The sequence below is a fragment of the Bubalus kerabau genome, chromosome 21 (genome assembly GCF_029407905.1).
Source record: "Bubalus kerabau isolate K-KA32 ecotype Philippines breed swamp buffalo chromosome 21, PCC_UOA_SB_1v2, whole genome shotgun sequence".
Classification (NCBI taxonomy): domain Eukaryota; kingdom Metazoa; phylum Chordata; class Mammalia; order Artiodactyla; family Bovidae; genus Bubalus; species Bubalus kerabau.
The window spans coordinates 49216889-49240696 of NC_073644.1; the positions used below are offsets into that span (position 1 = coordinate 49216889).

General features: G+C 53.3%; 1 protein-coding gene across 1 annotated transcript in view; it reads left to right on the top strand.

Moving 5' to 3' along the window:
* The first annotated feature begins 511 nt into the window (after positions 1-511).
* Positions 512-23808, top strand: part of ARK2C (arkadia (RNF111) C-terminal like ring finger ubiquitin ligase 2C) — a 112345-nt gene continuing 89048 nt past the window's right edge. The window contains exon 1 of the mRNA XM_055559048.1: positions 512-572. Coding sequence (XP_055415023.1) covers positions 512-572 — 61 coding nt within the window. The remainder of the gene's footprint in view (positions 573-23808) is intronic.

Consider the following 23808-nt stretch of genomic DNA (forward strand, 5'->3'; position numbering starts at 1 on the left):
TGGGTGCAGGGCGCTCCACGCGCGCGCGTTCCGGCCCGTGGGCGACCAGGGACCCATGCGAGGCTGCAGGAGCCCCGCGGGGCTGACCCCCTTCCCGCGCCCGGCCGCGGGCTACGGCGATTGGCCGCCCGCTGCTTCTCAGCCATCACCCCTCCCTCCCTGCACCCCCGCCCCCCCGCCACCCGCGCGCCCGCGGTCCCCGCTGTCCCCCGCGGTTTCGGCGAGGCCGCGCCGCGCTGCGCTCCGTTCCCATTGGCTGGGCGCGCCTTTGTGTGGCGGCAGCTGCGGCCCCAGCGCCTTTGAATGTCGAGAGGGGCCGGGAAGGGAGCCTTTCCATGGGCCATCTGTCTCTCCGCCAGCCGCCGCCCCGCCGCCGCCCGCGCCCCGCGCCCCGCCTCCCGCCCCGGCGGCTCCCGCAGCCCCGCCGCCGCCCGCGCCCGCGCCCCGGAGCCGCGCCACAAAGGGCCCGCGCGCAGCCGCCGCCGCCGCCGCCGCCGCGCGAGGAGCCAGGATGGTCCTGGTCCACGTCGGCTATCTCGTGCTTCCAGTGTTTGGCTCTGTGCGAAACAGAGGTATCGCTTTTTGCTTTCGGGGTCCTCTTCCGAGCGTGGATCGCCGCGGACACCCGGGCGGGGGCTGGCGCCGAGGGCGGCGGGTGGCGGCGGGGGGGGGGGGGCGTTCAGGGCACACCCGGGAGGACGCGGGGCGAGCGGTGGCTTCTCCCCTCTCTCTTCTGGGGGACCCCGAGTGTGGAGGTGGCCGCCCTCGTGGGAGCTTTTGCAGTGAAGTTAGGGTTTGGCGAATTCGAGTCCCCTCCCTCCCCGGCCCCAATTTTTTATTCTTTGCGGCGGACGCGGTTCCCCCAGTCATAGCCCCTTCCCCCAATACCTAGCCCTGTGTGATCGAAGGACGGAGAGAGATACATGACTGTGTGCGCGCGCGCCTCTGTGTGTGTGTAAGCCTACTTGGCTTTCTGTGATTTTTTTTTTTTTTTTGAGATGTATGTGTGTTTCATGTCATTTGTGTTCGTGTTTCTCCATTATTTAGTCACTGATACCGATGGCTGCCTAGCTGGCATCTGGCATCTGCCCTGTCCCATGCCCCAGCCCCCACCTTCTCGTGGGCACTTGCACGATTTCCCGTCCCATCTTTTCCTCCCCTTTAACCCTTTTTTGTGTATCGCCCTTCTGCTATCCACCCCCCACACCATGGTCTTTGTATGACAGTTGTATTTATGGGTTCAAGATGCTTGTGTGTGTGTGTGTGTGCGTGCGTGCGCGCGTGTATGTGACTGTGTGCAAGTGTGTGCGCGCCTTGGAGAGTCAGGCGTGCACTGCTGTGCACCCCTGGACCTGGCCGGCCGGAGAGGGGTGCTGGCCCTTGGGTGTTGCGCTGTGTGTGCGAGGATGCGGTGGGATGCTGCCCCCAGGCCAGGCCTTTGCCCCCGGCAGGCGTTGACAAAGCAGCAGGCCGGCGCCGGCTTTGTTTTTAACTGTGATATATGGGGTGTGTTTGCACGGTCCCCTTCCCCACATCCCCTTTCCCTTACATTCTGCTAACAACAATAGCTTGATTTTCCCCCTCTTCTCCACGCTTCACATTTCTTCCATTTTCTTTTAATCAAAAACTCCCACCTCCCAAAGCAAACCCGAGATGCATTTAGATTCATTATTATTATTATTTTTTTTTTTTTTGCATTCTGCCTCTGGACTCACATTGCTCTTCTTGGAAATGTTTCTGCTATCCTCTCCCACTCCACGTCTGCTTCAATCCCACCTTGGCTGAAGCCCTCCCCCGGCCCCCCTCCCTCACGCACGGAATGATGTCTTCCCTTTGCGACCAGGGCTGCTCCCCCAAGTCAGAGTGGGGGGTGGGGTCGCGGGCTAGCGCTTTCGTGCGCCCCAGGGGCCCGATTGGGCCAGAGAATGAAAGCCCAGCCCTCTTTCTTCCAGCCCAGCTGTCCCCAGCCCCAGCCTCTCCCCAGAACCTAAAAGGCAAGGTTGACCCCCTTAGGCCTGTTTGAACCGCAGTTTTTTTGTGTGATGATAGAATGATGACATTCTGCATTTATCAAATCTTTTTTTTTTTTCTTCATTGTGTAGCTCAGTGAATGGTCAACTCGCTGCTGTGTGCGCTGTGACCCTTCTGCCTCCGCATTTAGCTGTATTGTGACACCCCTCTTAACCATCTCCTGTCTCCATCTGAGGAAGGCATTGCTATTTAAGCGGCAGTATCCCCTGTCTCAGGCCAGCCTAGCAGTGGGGGGCAGGGGTGGAGGGGATGTGTGAAGAATAGGAATGGGGGGGGCTGGGTGAGATCTCCCTTGAAATGCCAACCCCTCCCCCAATACACAATTATATCTCATTACTTGGCATTTCCGTTTAAAACGGGTGTGGAACATTACACTAGGCAGAAATTCAAAAATGATTAAGATGGATGTTGAGCCTGAAAGTATAATTATCCTGATTAAATCATTATCATCCTCATTAATACCACCGATCTCTAAATACCATTGCAGGATGCTGATTCCATGTTTTGAAATTCAAATTGCTCAGCTGCCTTTAAATTTTGTTTTTAATACACCCCCCTCAAAAAAACAAAAAACACCTAAGAAAACAAATTCTGCCAGTCAGTCAAAGTTTACTTTCATGGCAAACACGCCCATAGGAAATCCAAGGGCTGAGGGTTAGTCGGGCTGTGAGTAAAATTTAGCACAATGTGATAAGAATTCATGACCTTCCGATAGAGGATACTAATGCTTAACCCAACAAGGTCCTAAACCACAATCTTCTTGTAAAACTATTAGATAGCTTGCCAGCTTAAATCTGTTCTTTTTAGTTTCCATTGTAGTAGTATAGGATGTAGGCCATTTCAGAATAGATGTAGAGAAATAACCATTTTTGTATCTCATCTTGTTTAGCCGAGTACATTGCACTGTAAATCCCTGTTAAGTGGACTCCTTTTGCCTTGGCTTGGAGGCCGTAGCACCCCATTTGCCACTTATCTGGGTGGCTTCAGCTAGCTCCCTGGTAGCACCCTGGCATAAGTGAAGAGATTACATCTAGTCAGAGGCAAAAAATAATAAATATATATATATATGAACAATTTTGATAAAATGATAGTTGCTGCTACTCTGAAAATTTGGTGCAGCAAGGTCTTTGGCTTAAGGGGGAGCCCTGGCCACGGTGTCTTAATTGTTTAATTGTACAATGTCAAGAGCATCTTTGGACATCCGCCCTGGCCCTCAGAGCTGCCCCTTTAACAGCCGGCTCCCTTCTGCTGCCTCGCTGGCCAGACCTGCTTGAAAACTGAAACAAAACAGCAGCAATAAAGAAAGAATAAGGCCCCTACTTTGAGGGCCCTTCCAAAGTAAAGTCCCAAGGGGCCTCCCCAGATTGCCATTTGGCAATCTGAAAAGAAGAAGAGAAAAAAACGAAAAGAAAAAGAATCCCCAGCAAAATGGTTTTCCATTAAACAGGGATCGCGTGTTCTGCTGTGCTGAATTACTTCCTGTTCTTATTTTGTGGGTAATTTTTTCTGTATCAAATATCCTTTTGGTTGTGTATCTTTTTCACCTTTTCTTGTACTAAAACTAAAGCATGATCTGTATTTTTTTACATCCCCCAGTTGACAATGTACAGCGCTCGGTTAGAGATGTTACCCTGCTGAAACCTACTGTGCTCGTGTAGCCCGGGCCATCTGCTCATTGTACGCTGCTTTTGTTCTGTTGCCCTTCCGAAGCATGGTGGGCCCAGCCTTTTTTTTTTTCTTTTTTTTTTGTATCGTGTGCATGACGACATTGTTACACACAGAATCCACTAATACTAATATACAATCTCTCAATAAAGAACTAGTTTCCTATATTAACCTAGTGTGCTTTTTCTCTTGCTGTTTTCCCATTTATTGTCGTATCCTGCTGTTTAGATTTCCCCCCTTGCTTTTCTATCCCCACCCCTCACCCACCCACCCACCACTCCCACCTCCCATTGTAAGATTTGAGTGAATGCCTTCTGGTTTTTTTTTTTTTTTTCTTTCTTTCCTTTTTTTTTTGTGATACAGATATGGTGACTTTAATCTCATCTAGTCCATATCTTTCTACAGTAGATGTCTGGGTAATGTGGTGGGGGATGGGTCAGTTGTCCTGACACACCAAAATAGCTCTATTACATAGAAAGAACTCCTATCTTTGGCCACCTATGTACCCACCCGATAGCCTCTACTTTTCATCTCAGTTTCCAAGTTTCATGGGCACCCGGTTTATGATGTTGATGAAGAGATGGGCTATAACCCTTAGGTTGAGAAAAGGGATACTGTTCTTAACTAGCAATCTTGTAGCATTTCAGACTCGCCTGAAAAACCCATTTTCAGTTGTCTTTTTTTTCTTTTTACTGTTTCATTGATTTACTGTCCTTCTAAGTCATGCTGGGGGTGACATGTTACATGCAGTTGAAGCCTTGATTTGGAATTTGAAAGTATCCTCTCCCAGGTGCATATTTAAATTGTTGGGACCTGCGATGTAAGTTTTGCATGGAGATCCTGCATAAGGAAGATGTTTGAAACAGAAACCAACTCAGACCACTCCCACATTCATCCCAGGGCCAGCAGCCTGACCTGTTACTGCAGGAATAAGAGGGTCTGTGCCCTCTGTAGGCTGTGAGCCAGTGAACGCTGATTACAGCCCCGTTTCCTGACAGCTGCCTCATCTGTGGCCGGCCGGAGTGCCCCTCTTGAGAAAGAAAGCCAGATCTCTGTCATTGTCCGATTGTCGGGGGCGGGGATCAGGAGGGAGGTCCGAATCTACCCCCAAACTGAACTGGAAGAAGAGCCCTTAAAATATATCTTTGTTCCATAATTATATTTGAGGAGCCAGTGGAGAGGTATTTTTTTTTTTCCCCCAGAGTGGAACCCAAATTCAAACATTTGTCAATTACACCTATTCAATTTCAGCTCAGAATAAGCCTTGCTAAATGAGGCGTTTTAGTCACCGAGGAAATTAGTTGATTAAAGAAATTCACGGTTCCTTCAAAGGGTCATCATTTTGAAGCTGCTCTTCCTTGGGCCCAGGTGCCTCCTGCTCGCCTCTGTGGGCTGTCTCCCAGCTCGCCTCTGCCCCCTGCCAGCCTTCCCTGCCAGGCGGGCGCAGCCCTGCCTGACCACAGCGCTTCCTCGCCTCCTTTGTGGCTCACGCAGCTCTGCTCTCCCCCATGGCTGCCCTCTCTGCTCTGGCCCTTTGTTCTCGTGCTCTCCCCAGCCCGGGTGGGAAAGCTGAGCTGATTTACTGTAACACATGGACACACATGCAAGCTCCCAGCGGAGGCTCGTACTGCAGTTTGCGTGAGGCGAGATAGGCAGGCCTTGGGGATTCTGTTTCTCTCCCTCCTTCTCCCTCCCCTCCGCCTCCTTTTATTTTGGTTTTCATGAAACTTTCAATTTTGTTCCCAGTTTGAGAAAGCAAAATAAACCATCCTCCAACCAACCTCAACAAGAAGGAAAACGATCCCAACTCAGGTGATCACCCTAGAGAGCAGTGGCTATTAACCAACTCTCGGATTTTATTTCTTTAAACCAGTATTATGTATTATATTGGAATTATCTGGTCAATGTTTTGAGAATGGTTTAGTAACCTAGTAATAACATAGAAAGTTAGTAGGTTACTGGGAAGTCATGTTTTAGCAATTTATCAAATGCATGCCATATTTTTGTCTAGACTGTCAGAATAAACTTACTCATCTGAAGGAGCCTTTTTCTCTAACTGGATGGTCCAGTCATTACAAAGCCACTGTACTTTGCATCTACTCTCTCAGCCAACAGACACATACCTGTTTTAATCAATTTTAACTCTTAAGATTTTGGAAAATCCATCTACTCTGTAGATTCTACGCTGGACTTTGTAATAAGATGGAACATGGTTTTTATTTACCACTTTTCCTTTCGAATAAGAGAACTTCTCTCCTGAAACCAGCATTGGATAAGGCCCACCTAATTGAGGGGCTTACTTAAATAATAGTTTCTCACAAATCGGCAGATACTATTAATTACTCAAGGCTAGGGGAAAAGACGACCAAGAGTCTCCATGCCGCAATATGCAGATAACAGACACTGGGTCACCTCTCATCTCTCTTCCTTGCTCACCTCCTGCCCTACCTGCCATGTCCTTCCCGCCTTTAAATACGCAGCCTGCAGTGTCCATTGGAAAACTTAATGCTTTTCTGAGCTAGGGAAGCAACAGCTCTGTGCTGGATCCAAGTGCCATGGGAAACTCCTGGCCAGGAGACACAGGCCCTTGACTCCAGCTCAGGACATAACTTTGGGTGTCTCAGACCTTCCTGACCACAGTTGCTCAAATGTATAAGACACTTACTTGTACACTTGCGCCTTGGTTCCTCTATGAATCTAAATAGTTCTTTAAAAAGTCCTGGCTTAATATAATATGAATCTGAATTTGCTTTTATGAGGATGGTATGGTTTGGCCACAGATGAGCCAATATATTTCTAAGAGAATTGGAGGGAAAGGCTTACCTTAGGCTCAGATTTTCTGGCTGATTTAAGAACTAAGAGCAAACATTCATAACCCCACTGCTGAACCACTTGCAATGCCTGTATTTTCATGTATTCATTCATTAAGTCATTCATTCACTGACTCACTTGTTTGTTCATTTAGTTAATGAGTGTTCACTGAATTCCTACTTGGAGCCAATTGAAGGGGGATATGAAAGCCATGTGGGACCTGGATACCTGCCCTCCTGAGGCTTATGCTGAGGCTGGGAGATGGATGCTTAGGAAACCAGACACTGTCTAAGGTATTCGGTGCCTCGGCACCCAAACAGATGGCACAATGTCCTGATTGGTGCGATGGGAAGAGCTTGGAGCAGTCCAGGAGTTGAGTCCTATCCCAGTCTTGACCAGGAAGGGTGAACTTAGGCCACTGCTCTGAGTGTTCTCTAAACAATGACCATCACTATATCTACCTGATAGAGTGTGTGGAGACTTTTCAAAGACACCGGGCACAGAGCAGGTCCTGAGGCATGCTGGGTGGCCGCGTGCATCCTGCACAACTCTTGGAATATACTGGCCAAGGGATCAGATAAATCAGGGAAGATGTGCTGAGGAAATGGGGTTGAGTTGTGCCTCAAAGGTTGGTATGTATACAGGAGGGAGAGGAGAAAGACTCCAGGCAGGGACAGGAATGGAGGGAGACTTCGGTCAAGGCCAGGTAGCTCTGCTGACTGGGCAAGAACAGAAAGCACTTATGAGGAGGGGTTGTGTGTGTGTTGGGGTGTGGGTGCGGCCTGTCACCTTGCATAGCTATGGGAAGCATTGGGACCATTGTCCTGTCTTTGAATGGTTCTCGGGAGAGCATTACTCCAGGGGTTAAGCAGCGTAAGGATGGAAGAAAATGGGAGAAAAGTCTGATAGAAATCCATTTCTTAGGCCTTTGGAAGCTCCAGTAGAGGGATGAGCCCAAAAGAGCTTAGCTGGGGAGGAGTCCACGGCAGGCATCCAGGGGTGTTGGAAGTCCACACACCAGTGGTCTAGAGGATGAGGAGGAGGGTTTATGGGGGGCGGGGGGGCTTCCCATAAGAGGAAATGAGCAGAGCTGAGTTGATGTGGAGGGGCAGAGGGGTGGGGAGGTCTGGAGGTGCCTGGGAGAATGTGAGACCAGGAAGGCAAGCAGGGATGGTGGGTGGAGCAGACAATTTGGGGGAGAGGTTAGTTCAGCATGTAGATAAATAGAATTTGAGATGCTGAAGGGGGCAGAAGGAAGGGCACTGTGGCAGTGTCCTGGGATTTGAGACTTCTAGTCCTGGATGGAGTACTAGGTGATAAATGTATGGGACATTTATGGGACACACCCTCAAAGAACTCTCACTCCCTGCCTTATCTGGCCAGGCACCTGCATCCTTAGTCATGCAGGTCACGTTTTCAGCAACCTCTCTACCAACATGCACTCCCTCAGGGAGCTGTGCTCTGGTATCTCAGTTTGAACTTCTATCAAACTTCATCTTTCTTGAGAAGAGGGACCCAAGGCCAGAAAGTGGCAAGTTTATTGCCTCCACGGGTTTGCAAAAAGGTGGGGCCTACCCATGTGGGGAGGAGGGCAGAGTCGCAGAGAAGGAGGGGGTGGGGGGGTGGCAGCTGAGGCCAAGGACAGGGCATGAGGGGTGAGGTGTGGGCTCCAACCTCAGGCTTAGCTCTGTCTGCAGAGAGTGGATTTTCCCTAATTCAAAGCTCTTCTCTTCTGTTATCTCATTTCCTCCTCAACACAGTCTGGGAGGAGGTAACTGGGGACCAGAGGAGACAACTGAGGCCAAGGGTGGGGAAAGTTGTCCCCTGCTCGCCTTGGGTTAGGGAATGGCTGAGCCAGAAGTGGATGTGGTATGACTGGCCGGCCAGCTGTGGCTCCCTGCAGCGCTTCCCAGGGTCTGCACACTGTTAGGAATCCTCTTGAAACCAAGAAAACACTGACTGGAAAGGAATCCCTAATTTTCCTCCACATCTGGGGACATCGGTTTGTCTGCTTTGGGAGAGGCCTCAGTCTAGCTTGTGGCCAGCCAAGCTGTGAAGCAGGTCAAGTCCCCAAACTAGAGCCTCCACCCTCTGGAAGGGGAGTCTGAGAGACAGGGAGGGTGCGTGGTGGACCAGAAAGACCCCAGGGTGGGAAACGAGCAGGGGCTGGAACTGGGTGGTGAGTCCTTTAGCCTGCAGACTCCGGCTCGGAGGAGGCCTCGCCAGCTTAACCGGGGGACCCCTGCGCTCAGGTTGCCGCCAAGATAACTAGGTGTACCCCTTCAAGGACTTTGGCTCCCAAGTCATGAGCACCTCTCCTGGGTTTTCTTAGGTCATCATGATGCCTTCTATCTGTGTTATATCGTCAAGTAATACACTCACATTTTAATACACTCACATTTTGGAAAGTTTAGAAAATAGACCAAAGGGAAAAAATCTCTTAGGAGTCCACCTGTCTGTGATCACTTTAGTGAAAGGCCTTCCATCAGTTTGTTCATACTCATGTACATATTTTTTGTAGAGCTGTAAACACAGTAATATACACTTTTGCATTCTCCGATTTTTCAGATTTAACCTATTAAAAGCCCTTTCATGTCTTGCTAAGCTGTTTTCACAAGCATCACTTTGACTGGCTTCAGCAAATTCCACTCGAATGGTGGCTCTGTGTTCAGACTCGTGGCTTGTGAGGCACCCAACGGCTCTGGGTCTCAGGCCACTCCTGCTGGTGTGGTCTGTGGCCTCCCTTGGGCTGTTGTTTGGCCACGGGGAGGGTGGGGGATGGTGGACTCTGACAGCTCCCAGGCCTCTCTGCTCACCATCAGTCCAGGCCCAAAGGGGCGGGAAGAGGGGGCAGGAAAGAGGGCATGGGGAAGGAAGCTTCAGATAAATTCCTCTGAGATTTGGCTTCTGGTCTCTGTTCTGCCACCAAAGTCCACTGTGATCTTGAGCCAGTCAGCTTCCTCCAGTGGGTCTCAGTTTTCCCATCTGTCAAATGGGGGCGATGGGTCTACCTTACAGGACTTGTCACATGAAGTGTGACTTACGCGAAGTGAAGTTTGAGAAGCCAGCCAGAGACAACAGTTAACAGTGATGCCCATTATTCAGGCTGGTGGGCCCAGCCCTGCTTCGAGGCTGCTCTGCCAATAACCACCCTTGTGACAGGGCTGGCGAGCCTGACTGCTCTGGGTCTGCACTTCCAACTTGCCAGGGGAGATAATTGGCCTAATTGCCCCTTCCTGCTGTAAAAAAAATGGTGATTTCCTCTGGATGAGAGTCACTTACACTTCCATTGTCTTTTGGCCCATTCGCGGGGCAGCAGCCATGCCTCGGAGCTCAGTAGAGAGGCTCCGCCCTTCCGCCGGCCGCAGAAGTGACTGCAGGCAGCACAGGCCCCGCTGGGGGTCCAGAGCCTCGGGTCCCTCCTGCCTCCTGGGACTGCCTCCTGGGACTGCCCCCGCTCCCGTTTGGCTCCTCAGCAAGAGCTTCCCTGGGGCCTCCTTTCCTGAGGTGTGCCACTGCAGGGGAGCAGGGGTCAGCCAGCCCTCCCGCAGGTGACCTCAGCAGAAGGGCTCAGCCGCACCCCCCGGAGGTGGGGGCTGGTCTCCCCGAGTGGAGGAGAGGAAGAGGCGCTGCTGACTCAGCACCGGCCTGCCGAGTGGAGAGCGGGTGGAGGCGCTCTCTGAGGCTGGGAGGAAGTGAGAATTCAGCCAACACCTGTCTCGAGGAAGGGCGGGAAGCTTTGGAACAGCTGCTGCTGTTTCTCTGGGGGCTGCTGAGTGGGAGGCAAGGGGGCGGAAGCCCTCCCAGGGCTTCGCCTCCCCGCACAGCCTGCTTGCTGGGCTCCAACTCGCCTCCCCCAGCGGCCAGTGCCTCCAGGCAACCCCCTCCCCATAGCTCCCAGGCCCCTCTGTGGCGCCTGTTCCCAAGACCACCCCATCCTAGAACAATTAGTTCTGCTCCCAAACTCTGGGTGCTGACGGGGTTAACGTATCCCCTGCCCCAGGGCTGCCTACACCTGCCATCCTTAAGCCAAAGGGTGGCTCTTCCAGTGGGGCCCTCCGTCTCCATGCTGTTCTCTGGAGCAGGAGCTGGCCTGGGCGGGCCTCTTCTTCCACCAGCCTGGACCTGCTGAGCTGCGCGGAGAAGTTCAACTCGGGGGCAAGTGAGGCAGGGATGGGAAGACCTGGGTCCGTGGGGTGATTCCCTCCTACAAGGCCCCCCGAACTGCCAGTCACCCCTGGCCCAGCACCAGGACCCAACTTGGTACTGGTGGTACAACTTGGTACAACTTGGCCCAGTACCCAACTTGGTTGTCAGGGAGGGACCCCAGAGAGGCAGCTGGACAGAGCCTTGACCCCAGTGCAGTCAGAGGTGGCCAGAGCCCCTCCTGGACACCAGGTGGGTCGGCCCAGCCTTGGTTTCACCTTTGGTGGACTCACATCCTTTGGAGCACAAGGGGAGTCGGGCATGAAGAGGAGCCCAGTTGGCTGGTCTAGGGAAGCTGGGCCTGGGTGGTGGGGGTGGCGGGCAGCTCTCATCTTCCTGTTTCTGGCTGGGAGAAACTGAGGCTCCTGGGCAGGGTTGTCAGGAAGCAGGGCGGCCACAGAGCCAGAGCCAGAGTTGGGGAGGGGGCAGGGTAGGGAGTAAGGGGCCCCCAAGAGGGAGCCTGGGCCCCCTGGAACCTGAGGAATCCAGCCTTCTCCCCAACAGGAGGGGTGGGGCTGAGGGAGGGGTGGGGGGAAGAGGTGTCACGGGGGCAGGGGTGTGGAGGAGGGGGGAGGGTGGGTAAAGGGAGCTACAGCCATCAGCCCTCACCTGAGCAGGTGAGCAGGGAGTGTGACGACGAAGGTGGTCCAGGAGCCCAGAAAGGAACCTGGGATGGCCTTTCCCCAGCCCATCCCACCCTCGAGGGCCCTCACCAGCCCACGCCGCCCCCAGGAGAGGGGTGGAGGAAAGAGGAGCCAGAGGCACAGGAGGGTGGGGGTGGGTGAGGTCAGAGACCTGCCTCTGTCCCCGTCCCCCAATTCTCAGCAGGAAGCGCCCATCTCTCAGGGACTCGCTAAGTCCATCCTGGCATCTACTGCAGGTGACTTTGGACCTCTCTGAGCCCCAGTTTCTTCCTTAGAAAAAACTGGAGATAATTGTTATCAATACCATTGTCCTGGGGAGGTGAGGATGAAAGAAAGTTTTGATACATGTAAAGTAACAAGACACGGGAACCTCTGGGAAGTACTTAGAAAAAGATGTTCATTCTTGGTTCCTCCCTCACTGGAACAATTTCAGGGGCCCAAAAGGAGTGCAAGGGGAACAGGGAAAGAAGGGCATGTCTCAGCTTTCTTGGATAAGCAGTTACTGAGAATCTACGCCGGGCTGCGGGCATCTGAGGCACAGATAGGATCTGGCCTGCAGCCTGGCTGCGGAGACCCCTGAGGACCCCTGGAGTTGGGTGGAGAATGCACAGATTAGGCTACGGTCTAATGAGGGCCAGGCTGATAGTCGTGCTGGCCGGAAATTATGACCCAGCCTGGAGGCCGCTGGCCAGTGTTGGTGCCTGCGCTGGGAAGTCACGGGGGCCTGGCAAAGTCAGGAGGGCCTCTTGGAGGAGGCGGAACTGGATCTGGTTTCCGGAGCAGGGGGTGATCTGCGGCTTGCTGCCTGGGACCCTCTCAGGTCAGCCTGCACCCTGCTCTCTCCCACGGAGGCCCAGAGCTGATCCAAGAGGTGAATGTTCAGAGTCCTGGGGCTGTCACCTTGCCTGATTTTTCTTTTTCTTTTCTGGAGCATCGGGCCCTCTCATTTCATTGTCATCCTACCCATGCCAGTCTCCATCTTCCCTGCTATTCCCCAGCCCCAGCCATTTCCCTGGTAATCCTCTGTCCCCTCCCGCCCCTCTGCCCAGCCGGACTGCCTGAGTGCTCCCACAGGTCAACGTGTTTTTCCTGGGAGGGCCACGCTGAGGGGGAGGCTGCCTGGGGGGAGCTGAGGGCTTGTGACCTCCTCTGAAGTGGGTAACCCTCTCGACCACGGGTTCTGCTCCCTGCAGAATTGGGTACTCAATCTTACCTGCCAGGCTGAGTGACAGGTGAGATGGTGGATGGAGTATATCCACTGTGACACCTGGCACAGAGCGTGGGGCTACTCTCATTGTTATACATGGCTACCTGCTAGGTCATTGCCATGTATAGGATCCCTTGACTGCTTCTAGGAAGCACTTTGACTTTGGTAAAGGAGACAAAGGGTAGGGGGGGGAAAAAAAACCCTCCAAGTCTCAGTGTTCTCATCTGTAAAATGGGAACAATTCTAGTAACCTTTGCAACTGGTTATAATGAAGCTCAGATCTGATCACGGATTTGTTAAGCTGACCTAACAGATGTGTGTCTGAGTTGGACCAGGCACTCTGCCAGGCACTGGAGACATGGGGATGATAACAATAACATGAGCATCAGCAAATGCTCACGTAGCACTTGCTCTGTGCCAGGTATTCTCCCAAGCACTTTAACTGCCCTAAAGAAAGGTAGTCCCGTGGGAAACCAACATGTGAACAAACAAGAAAGTATGGCTCAAGGTATGGGCTGAGTGCTCTTTCAGGGGGAGCTTGGGCTGGGCACAGTCTTAGAGGATGCATGGGGTTGAATTGGAGCAGAGGTGGGGGCAGAGTGTTGCAGGCAGAGGGGCTGCAGGGCACAGGGCAGGCTGGGGAGCAGAGGACTGCAGAGGGGACGGGAGAAGAGGCAGATGTCCTATGGGGCAGCTGGGCCCTTGTCACTCCTAATTGTCACAGCAGTGTTGCCTGTTGATCAGCGTTGCCAGCGGCTGACTGGCCTTTGTCAGGAACAAAGGGCACACTGCCCATGCGCAGCTCTGGTGTGTCCGGGATGAGCTAAGGGCTGTGCTGAGGCCTCAGTCTGCTCAGGACTTCCTCCCCCTTTGTATGTTTATGACCTTGCCCAGGTTCCTTGGCTTCCCAGGTGGCTCAGCAGTAAAGAATCAGCCTGCAATGCAGGAGCCGCAGGAGACGCGGGTTCGACTCCTGGGTTGGGAAGATCCTCTGGAGGAGGGCATGGCAACCCACTCCAGTATTCTTACCTGGAGAATCCCATGGACAGAGGAGCCTGGCAGGCTACAGTCCATGGGGTCACAAAGAGTCAGACAACAACCGAAGCGACTCAGCACAGCACAGATACACACCAGGTTCCTTGGGGTGGGCTTTCTCCCTAGCTGCCTATGTTGAGAGCGGTACTCACCTGTGAGTACGCGCAGCAGCACCGTGATACCCAGGCATGCTGTCTCTGGAGACACAAGTTCAGTGTCCGCTTCCCCTTCTTTCCATTGACAGGTCTCTTGAGCCCCATGAGCTGGACACTGTCACTGAATTCACACAGTTAATATTCCCACGAGACTTTAGCCGGGATAACGCCACCAGGCCTGACCATGGCCACGTGCCCCACTAGACCCTGTGGCCCCCAGTTCTCACCGTCCTCAGGGCTCTGCTGTTTCATCGCTCTCACACGACCCGTCTAGCACTTGACGTGCACATAATTGTGCACCTGGATGCTCAGCCCAACACACGCCTGTCTGTACACAGTCCCCGAATCATGCACATTTGCATAGTCACACACAGCCGCACACCCGCGTGATGTCAGCACGTCCACTCATCAACACGCGTAAATATCTGTACACACAGCACATTACACAGTCTCACACACAGGTGACAACTGGCACACACAGCCACTTGCTGCTCACACCCGTGAGTACACGCAGCAGCACTGTGATACCCAGGCATGCTGTCTCTGGAGACACAACTTCAGTGTCTGCTTCCCCTTCTTTCCATTGACAGGTCTCTTGAGCCCCGTGAGCTGGACACCGTCACTGAATTCACACAGTTAATATTCTCACGAGACTTTAGCCGGGGTAAGGCCACCAGGCCTGACCATGGCCACGTGCCCCACTAGACCCTGTGGCCCCCAGTTCTCACCGTCCTCAGGGCTCTGCTGTTTCATCGCTCTCACTGCAGCCCAAGAGGGGCAGAGGCTGTGTGGGCTACGGAGGGAGGGGCCGCTGACTCGCCGTGGTCTCCACCCTAGCGCCCGCTGATGGATGCTACAAACATGGCGGAGCTCCTTTGGGATGCCATGTGGCCTTGGGGGCTTTGTGGAGGAGGTGGCCCTCGAGCTGTGGTTGAAGGCTGAGGTCCCTGTCAGTAGGAGGTGAGAGAGGAAAGGGTACCCAGGTGGGAGGAGGCCCCGTGAGGGGTATGGGGAGGCCTGAGCATGGGTGGCAGCCCCCTAACCCTGAGAACCCCGGCTGTGCTTATGAGGGCAGTTTGGGCAGGGATGGAAGAAGAAGCCGTGGGTCCAGGAGATGGCCAGCAAACCCCGCTCTCCTGGGCTTTCCACCCGCCACCCTGGGTGGTGGTCCTGGCCCCTGGGAGACCCCTCGGCCAGTGCTCAACCTCGGCGTGCAGATGGCGGGGGAATTAGACCATGCGGTATTAATGGTGCTACCCTGCTTTATAAAGTGCCCTAACAAGCTGGCGAGCCAGGCACACTCAGTCTTATTTACGGCTGCTATTATTTCTCTGACATCGAGATTAATTTGACGATAGCTGTTTATAAGCTCTTCTATCATCAGATGGGCCCATTACCTGGGAGGAGAGGAGGGCTGAATTTAATTTGTGAATGGTGTGCTGGGTTCTCTGGTTCCTGGAGTGTGTGTGGGAGTCACAGCCATAAATCATGGAAGAGACCAGCAGTGCCGAGACTAGAGGCCTAGGAGTTGCCCGGCCGGCCATGTGCCAGGGAGGGATGTGGGCAGGTGGGCGAGTCTGCAGATCCAGGGAGCCCGGCGGGATGCACACCATCTGTGCTGGGAGAGAGACCTGGGGCTTCACCTGGCCAGAGAGCTTCAGACTCTAGGGTCTACAGCAAGTGAGAATCATTTGGAAGTTTGTTAAAACACAGGTTTTCCCAGCCCTACAGAGTGACCACCTCTGGGTGGTGGGGCTTGTGACTTTCCCAAGTCTGGAGTGTATCTCTGTCAGGTACAGTCCACCTTGCTGGGCCTTGGCCTATGGACAGGATGAGCAGCCCCTGGGATTCCCCCTGCTCCAGGCACGGCTCCCCTCTCCTGGGTATCTGCAGAGAAAGGCACAGGAGAAGGGCTGGCAAAAAGTAGACCCCGAGTGACAAGCTAAGAGGTTGGGTCTTGAGAAGAACAGTAAATTAGCAAAAGCTGCCTCCTTCCTCCCACGGGCCCCTCCCAGCATGGTCACTCCTCAGCTGTGAGCCCCTCCTGCGGACAAGGGAGAAGCGTCACCTCATGAATGTCGTGTTGGGAGCTTACAGACACCATCTCTCTGTCTTCTTGCATTGATCTTTGGGTTCAGTTCAGTTCAGTTCAGTCACTCAGTCGTGTCTGACTCTTAGTGACCCCATGAATCGCAGCACGCCAGGCCTCCCTGTCCATCACCAACTCCCAGAGTTCACTCAGACTCACGTCCCTCGGGTCAGTGATGCCATCCAGCCATCTCATCCTCTGTCATCCCCTTCTCCTCCTGCCCCCAATCCCTCCCAGCATCAGAGTCTTTTCCAATAAGTCAACTCTTCGCATGAGGTGGCCAAAGTACTGGAGTTTCAGCTTTAGCATCATTCCTTTCAAAGAACACCCAGAGCTGATCTCCTTCAGAATGGACTGGCTGGATATCCTTGCAGTCCAAGGGATCTTTGGATTACCTTTCATTAAACGCAATTGAGAGATAAGAAAACTAAGGTGTTGTAGGAGGTGGTTTAAAATTTCATGGCCTAGAACTGAGGCTGGGGTTTCAGTGCAGCTGGGACGTCAGGTCCCTTCTATGACCCGAGGCAAAGTTCTCCCCTCGCCAGGGGCAGGGGCCCGGCTGTGCAGCTGCACACTTCAGACTTCGCATCCTTCAGCACACAGTGACTCTATGGACTGTGTGTGTCAGGTGGGGACAGGGTCCCAGAGAACTCAAGCTGTTAAAGGGGCCCCTGTGCTCCTGAGAAATCTTCCTCTGATGAGGGGTACATTTCCCTGGTGCCCCTGGAGCCCAATGCAGCAGATCTTTCTCCACTTGTGGCCTGGCACACACTGTCACTGCAGATCTCTGGGCGAGACGGTTGAGGAGCAGGAGGGCCTGACTCACACACATAGCCCCCGACTTGCACTGATGGAGATCGGTGGCCCGTGGGCAGCGACCAGGCCCCTTGCCTTTCCTGGGCCTGTCCCAGGATGCCAGGCTCTGTCCTCTGCCTCCCAGACCCTGGCCTTTCCTTCCCCACCGCTGACTCTCCTCTTGGCAGCCTTCGCAGGGCTCTGCTGGGCACTTTTAAGAATCCTTCAGGCCAAGCATCCCTGGTTCCACCAGTGTCGTTGCTTCCAATCAGATGCTGACCTGGATGAACTCCAGTTGGTCAAATTCCATAAAATGAGAAGGACGCCAGTGGGAATTCCATCAGATGCCCCCCTCTTTGTTGAAAATCTACACTTCCGTTACTGTAGTCTGAGTGTGCATCAGATGTTTTGAACACACATCGCCTTATTACTGAGCTTAATTCATGCAGACCTGAACTCTCGAATCTGTTAACACCTGCTTGGAGATGCTTATGTCTTCACGTGGTGAAATTGGTTTATTGGGTAGGGTTTAGTCTGGTTCTGGTGCAGAGACTCCAGATAAAGGGGGTACCAACTATCTCAGGTCAGCCTGGAGTTCGTGGTCCTGGGCAGGCAAGGCAGGCAGGTGCAGGTGGCAGGGACTCGGGTATCTCTTCTTGCTCCACCCTCCCTGGGGTATGGCCCTTTTCGGCATGTCCAGGATAGTTCACATCATGTCCACTTTCTAAGTACCGGGATGGAGGAAGAAGAGAAAGGACAGGAAGAGCATGATGTATTGCTGCCTGGCACCTCCACTCTGTATCTCATTGTCCAGAACTTCTTCACATGACCATGTGTTGCCGCAAAGGAGGCTGGGAAATGTGGTTTTTATTCTGGAAGGCCAAGTGCCGAGCTAAATTTGAGGGTTCTACTACAATCTACCTGCAGTGCAAGAGACCCAGGTTCCATCCCTGGGTTGGGAAAATCCCCTGGAGGAGGAAATGGCAACCCACTTCAGTATTCTTGCCTGGAGAATTCCATGGACAGAGGAGCCTGGCGGGCTACAGTCCATGGCGTCACAATGAGTCAGACACGACTGAGCGACCAACACTTTCACTTTACTGTAGAAAGAGGGGACGGGTATTGGGAGACGACCCATCATCTCTGGCCAGTTGGTCTTAGTACCCACAGTTGAAGCCTTACGTTGATCTATTTAAAAACTGTCTTGTGAGCAAAACTTACAGACTCACAGGGAAACTCCTTGCCTGTGGGAATAAAAGAGACTGTCTGTGTCCACGCCGCTCAGTTTAGTGTCATGGTGGTGGGCTAACATGCCTGCAGGGCTTCGCCTAATAGGCAAGGGGCAAGGTCCCAAGGCGAGAAGTGAGAAGCCACCTGTCCAAGTTGGTGTCCGACCACTGACCTGGGTTGACGGGTGGTGCTCATTTGTTTATTGACAAATTCTTCTCGTTGTCCTGGCAACTAGCTTGCGTTTTCCATCTTGTCCAAAGAACACAGTAGAATGTGTGAGCTAAGGAGGAGGTTGTAACTGGGAGCGCCCAGCCCGGGTATGGTGTACAGACCCTCCACAAAAGCTGTGTGTCCTGGGGCAAGGCATGTAATCTCTCGGAGCTTCGTTTTCTCATCTGAGAAATGGGCATATAACCATGACCCGCTCCTGGTTGTTGGAGAGACTCAGGGAGAGCCCCCGGGTAGCACCAGTGCAGTGCCCGGGGCAGGGATGGAAGCTGCCACCGCGACAGGTGGCCTAGGGGTCAAGAGCACAGGCTCCAGGTCAGACTGCTGGGAGAGAGGTAGACTCTACCCCCCGGAGAGATTGTTTCTGTAAGAATTAGTGGGGTATGGACAGCATCAGCACAGCACCTGATAAAGGGTGGGCACTGGGCAAATGCTAGTCTGCCACGGGCAAGGAGCACCACTTTACCCCTCTGCAGATGGGGGGTGGGGGCAGGGGAGGGCTGAGAATCAGAGCAGAGTGACGGGTCATGGAGACAGGAGCTGCTGGCGGGTAGAGGCCCAGGGCTCTGGCCCCTCAGTCCAGCGTGGTGCCCACCGCCCCAGGCTCTTGCCTCAGGTCCTCCCTGAGGGAGGTGTGGGAAAGGAGGTTTGCTCTCTAGAAGTGATAACCAGACACAGATATCCCAGGTCGAGGACTCGGGCTCGCAGGGGCTCCTGGTGGCCTGGCTGGGCCTTGTCCATTGAGACTCAGCTCTCAGGGTTTGCACTGGAAGCCCAGAAAAGCAGGGCTGGAAGGGACCCCAAAGATACCCAGCCCTTCCAACCAGCCCCATTTTGCAGGAAACAGAGACCCAGAGAGAGGAGGGGACATGGCCAAGGTCACTCAGTCAGGGTGGAGACCCGGGCTCCCTCCCCTCACTCCTGGACCAGGGGACAGAGGCCACAAACCTCCAAGCTCCCACTTTCTTTCGTCTTCCTTCTACCCCCAGTTACGAATCATTCCATTTCTTCTCAGCGTTGGGTCCAGTCTGAGGGAGGTCAGGGAGGGGCAGACACGCTGGCAGAAGTGCCTGCAGGGAGTTGGGATGACCTCTTGAGGGAGGCAGAAGGAGCTTCTCAGGGTCAAGGATGGGGCCTGGGCTCCAACGCCAGTCCCGGGGCTCACTGGTGTGTGCTGAAGGCGAGAGTGGGCAAATGAGACCCGCTTCCAAAGCCAGGGTGAAGATTTACCCACATAAGTTTGTGAACTATGAAAGAGTGTATATACATGAAAGTGAAAGTTGCTTGGTCGTGTCCGACTCTTTGCCATCCCATGGACTATACAGTCGATGGAGTTCTCCAGGCCAGAATACTGGAGTGGGTAGCCTTTCCCTTCTGCAGGGTCTGTTCCCAACCCAGGGATTGAACCCAGGTCTCCCACATTGCAGGTGGATTCTTTATCAGCTGAGCCGTAAGGAAGTCCAAGGTTGCTGGAGTGGGTAGCCTATCCCTTCTCCAGGGGATCTTCCCAACCCAGGAATTGAACTGGGGTCTGCATTGCAGGTGGATTCTTTACTAACTGCGCTATTAGGGAAGCCATTCAGATACAAGGTTGCCTTCATTCAGGCTGAAAAGCTGAGGTTCTCATGCACAAAGCGCAGGATGAAAAGGACTGATCAGGGTGTGTAAGTATCTGACTCCAACACCGCTATTGACAATACAGGGTCTCCTTTTATCTTAGAGGCCAAACAGGAAAAATCTTTATGAGAGTCTGAATATCTGGTTACAGTATTTGCAGGGCGTTCGCGCGGTACTACAGGGTTTTATGAAACACACTCAGTCAGTCAGTCACTAAGCTCTAAGGCGCATACACTTGCATGTCTCCCAGCTCTGAAATTGGGATGCATCTTCTAGACGTGTGTCCCAGTTACATTGTCTTTTAAAAACTGGTGGTGGTTCATGAAGTGACAGTGTACCATCCAACTGACGGCTTCCTAGAACTGATGCAATTTAACACTTTTTTTTAATGCGTCTCATCCACAAAACTTTGAGGGCCACAAATAAGTCTGTAGAACTCTCGAAGGCAGATAGTGCCAAGTTTGCAATTCATAGGATCTTGGTTTCTTTCTCATCATAAACATCCCCCTCCCCTTGTCTTGTTTTTGACATTGCACGACCCCTCATACCCAAGGGCCCAGGCGAATAAGCACGTCCTGCAGGACTGGAAGGCAGCAAATCTGGAGACAGGAGTCCTGGGGCCACTGTGAGCTTTGTTAACCTCTCTGGGGGCTTTGGGCTCCTTATAGATCCAAGGGAGAAGAGCATCCACGTTGTGCTTCCCTCCTCAGGGGCTGGTGAACACTTCAGGGAAACTTGCTGTCTAAAAAGCTTTGGAAAGGACAGATGTGCTCTAGAGTTAATATTCTAGGAAAAATGCTAACCTCCTTAACTTTCCCTCTCTCCCCAAACCAGCTAGCCCCTTCCTATACCTCTCTGAGAACCGCCAATCTTCTAGACACACAGGTGACCCTGCTGGAATGCTGACCCCTCCTCCTCCCACTCCTCCAGCAGCCACAGTCTCCCAGAACCCCGGGATGCCCCTTCCCGGGGCCTCTGCCCCCCTGCATTCAGTGCTTGCTGGCTTCCCTCCATCTCTCCCCCCGCCTCCTCCCCGTGTACTCAGCTGCCCTCTCAAGACTTTCCCTACCCCAGCTTTGTACACATGATCCAAAGCCTTGCATGGCCCCATAGTACCTGCAGGACCTCTATACCTACATGCCCGGTACAGCCCCACCTCATGGACTGCCAAGAGTGATAATGACATGACAAGGATGACACAGAAGGACCTCTGTGTTGGTGGGGGCATGGCCAGGTAATGGGGCCTGCTGAGCCAAGGCCACGGTCTGGTCCTTGGCAGGTTTTCCATGGCTCTTGGCCTGAAGTCAGGATGAGGTTGGCTCAATGCAGGCCCAAATCTCTACCTTTCCTCCCTCATTCTCTGCTTTATCTATTACTTTAATATTTATTAAGCCCCTCTTCTGTGCCAGGAACCGTTAACCCTGGATTCAGACCCATTCAGAAGACCCCAATGTCTGTGGAGAAGCTGAAAAAATATTGCTTCATCTTCCTTCTTTTCATTCATTTGTTTATTCACTCCCTCATTGCACAGATGTTGACCGAATGGCCTGTCCTGCTCCAGATTTGTTCTAGGCACTGAGGACACAACAGTGGACAAGTCAGGGCCCCTCCCCTGGATTTAGGGAGCTTACCATCGGGTGGGGGGATGATGGCAGACAGCAAATGAATAAGCAGGTAAAAGATAGCATGCAGGAGGTGATGGGGCTAGGGTGCAAAATATCACAGCCAGGGGCCAGTGGTGCTGGGAGGGGTTGGGGGAGCGGCAGGGATGTCACTTTACTTCCACAGTCAGGGGAGCACTGTTGTCAGTGTCAGGCTTACGAGGGCCCAGAACTTCAGGGCAGTGAGAGAGGAAGCCCAGAAGGTGTAAGGGGGTGAATCTTGGCTCCCTTGTTGTTGGGGAGGGGGGCGCTGGCTGCTTCTTGCCTCCTGATCAGGGCAGGGTACCCACACTTCTGGTACCACTCTGTACTAGGCACCCTAGTAGCATCGTCTTCACACCAGGAAGGTAGAGACTGTCATCCCCATTTTACAGATGGGGAAGCTGAGGCACATTACATGTGTGCTCAGTTGCTAAATTGTGTCCAACTCTTATGACCCCATAGATTGCAGCCTACCAGGCTCCTCTGTCCATGGGATTATCCTGGCAAGAATACTGGAGTGGGTCACCATTTCCTCCTCCAAGGGGATCTTCCCAACCCAAGGATCGAACTCGCGTCTCCTGTGGCTTCTGCATCAGCAGGCGGGTTCTTTCTTTACCACAGGGCTACCTGGGAAGCCCTCTGAGATGCAAAGAGGTCGTGAAAGGCTACACAGCTGGGAGAGGTGGAGCCAGGAGTTAGACCCGGCAGGGGACCCTGGAGTCTGATCTGTGACCACTGGGCTACCCCGGCTGCCCATGTCTCTGTCACACCCCTGGTCCTCTGAGCCTTGGGGTCCCCTCTGCAGGGTGCTGACTGGTGGGTGTGGCAGCGGCCAAAACCTTTCTCAGTTCGTGCCTTGCTGTGGCCCTTACACGTGAGGAAACTGAGGTCCAGGGAGGGGAACTGACTCACTTAAAACCATATACTAATTAATGGCCAAAGAGTTTCAAAGACTTTCCTCTCCTTTGCCTCCTCCCATTGTCCGATTTCTTTGCCTGGGAGCTTCAGGGCTCCTTGGTGGGGGGCGGGAGGAGGTGGGAGCAACGTGGGTCTGTGCATATTCTGGGAACCATCTCTGAGGACAAGATGTGTGTGTGTGGGGGGCGCATCTGTATGTCGATGTGTGTGTGAGCTGTGTATGTGGGTGTGTGCACGTGCATGCACATGTGTGTATTTTCAGATTCCACCAAGGACACCCAAGAATCGAGTCTGAGACACGCCAATTGAGGGTTGAGAGGGCACCAGGGCCTCAGCACCCGCTTCCAGGACCCTACCACCCCAGGCCTTTCTCAATGGCACTGCCATCTGCTCTTCTCACCGTGTCAGCTCTCCGGCCCCTGACTCCCTGCCTCTGTTCTAGACCTTAGTCACACCTGGTCATGGTGCAGGTGTCAGAGCTTTTACCCTTGAGACCCCAAAGGTTGGAGGATTCTGTCAGAGCCGGATGGAGCCCTGGTCGGAAAGGCAACACTATGCCTTTGAGCTGCAACATTGGCTTCAGGTGGGACAACTGGCTTTGAGAAGTCCTCATATCTGTCACCAGGGTTATCTGGGGAGCTTGCAAGGATCTGTATGTCCAGCCTCCAAGGCAGAGCTACCTTAATGAAGTAGGAATCTGCATCTATGGAAATACAGATTTGTGAATTTTAAATACAAGCCAGCTTGTATTTGAAATTTAAATACAAGCCTGTCCTTTGATCATTAAAGAGGAAAGATGTGTATGTAGGGAAGGTGGAGGCAGTGCAGCAACTCGTGGCTGAACTCCAGCTGCCACTCCTAGCCTGCGCTCTCAGGCCCCTCCCCAGAGGCAGGGACTGTATTTCTCACCCCTGGTTTAGTAGCAAGTGCTACACGAGACTCGGTGCATGCACACGTGCACCCGAACGCCCCTGCCTATGTGGAGTGTATGGTCTAGTGCAGGTGACCGGGAGTAAACAAATGACCCACAAATACACATATGATCATGAAATGAGACAAGGGCCAGGCATGATCAGAACGGTGTGCTGGGGCCAGAATAGCAGGGACAACCTCATTTCGGTGGGCTGTGCCGGAGCAGGTGGTAGTGGACGGAATGAGGCTTCCTCATCTCCTGTCCAGTCTCGAGCTGGGGGCTGGTGGTGGCAGGGACAGGGGACCCTCTCCACTCACTTCTCACTTGATGTCTGGGGTACAGAGAGGAGAAAGACCCCTCCCATTTAGGGGGACTCTCCATGCAGGTAGGGAGACAGGACCTCGCCCACGATAAGGATTGTATGGGTTTCCTAAGGCGGCCGTGACAAATAAATGGAGGGCTTGAAACAATGGAGACTTATTGCTTCTCAGTTCTGGAGGTTGAGAGTCTGAAATGAAGGACCATGCTTCCTCTAAAGACTCTGGGGGAGGATCTTTCCTTTCCAGCCTCTGGTGGTTACTGACGATCCTGGCCTTTTAGACCCATCACCCCAATCTTCAC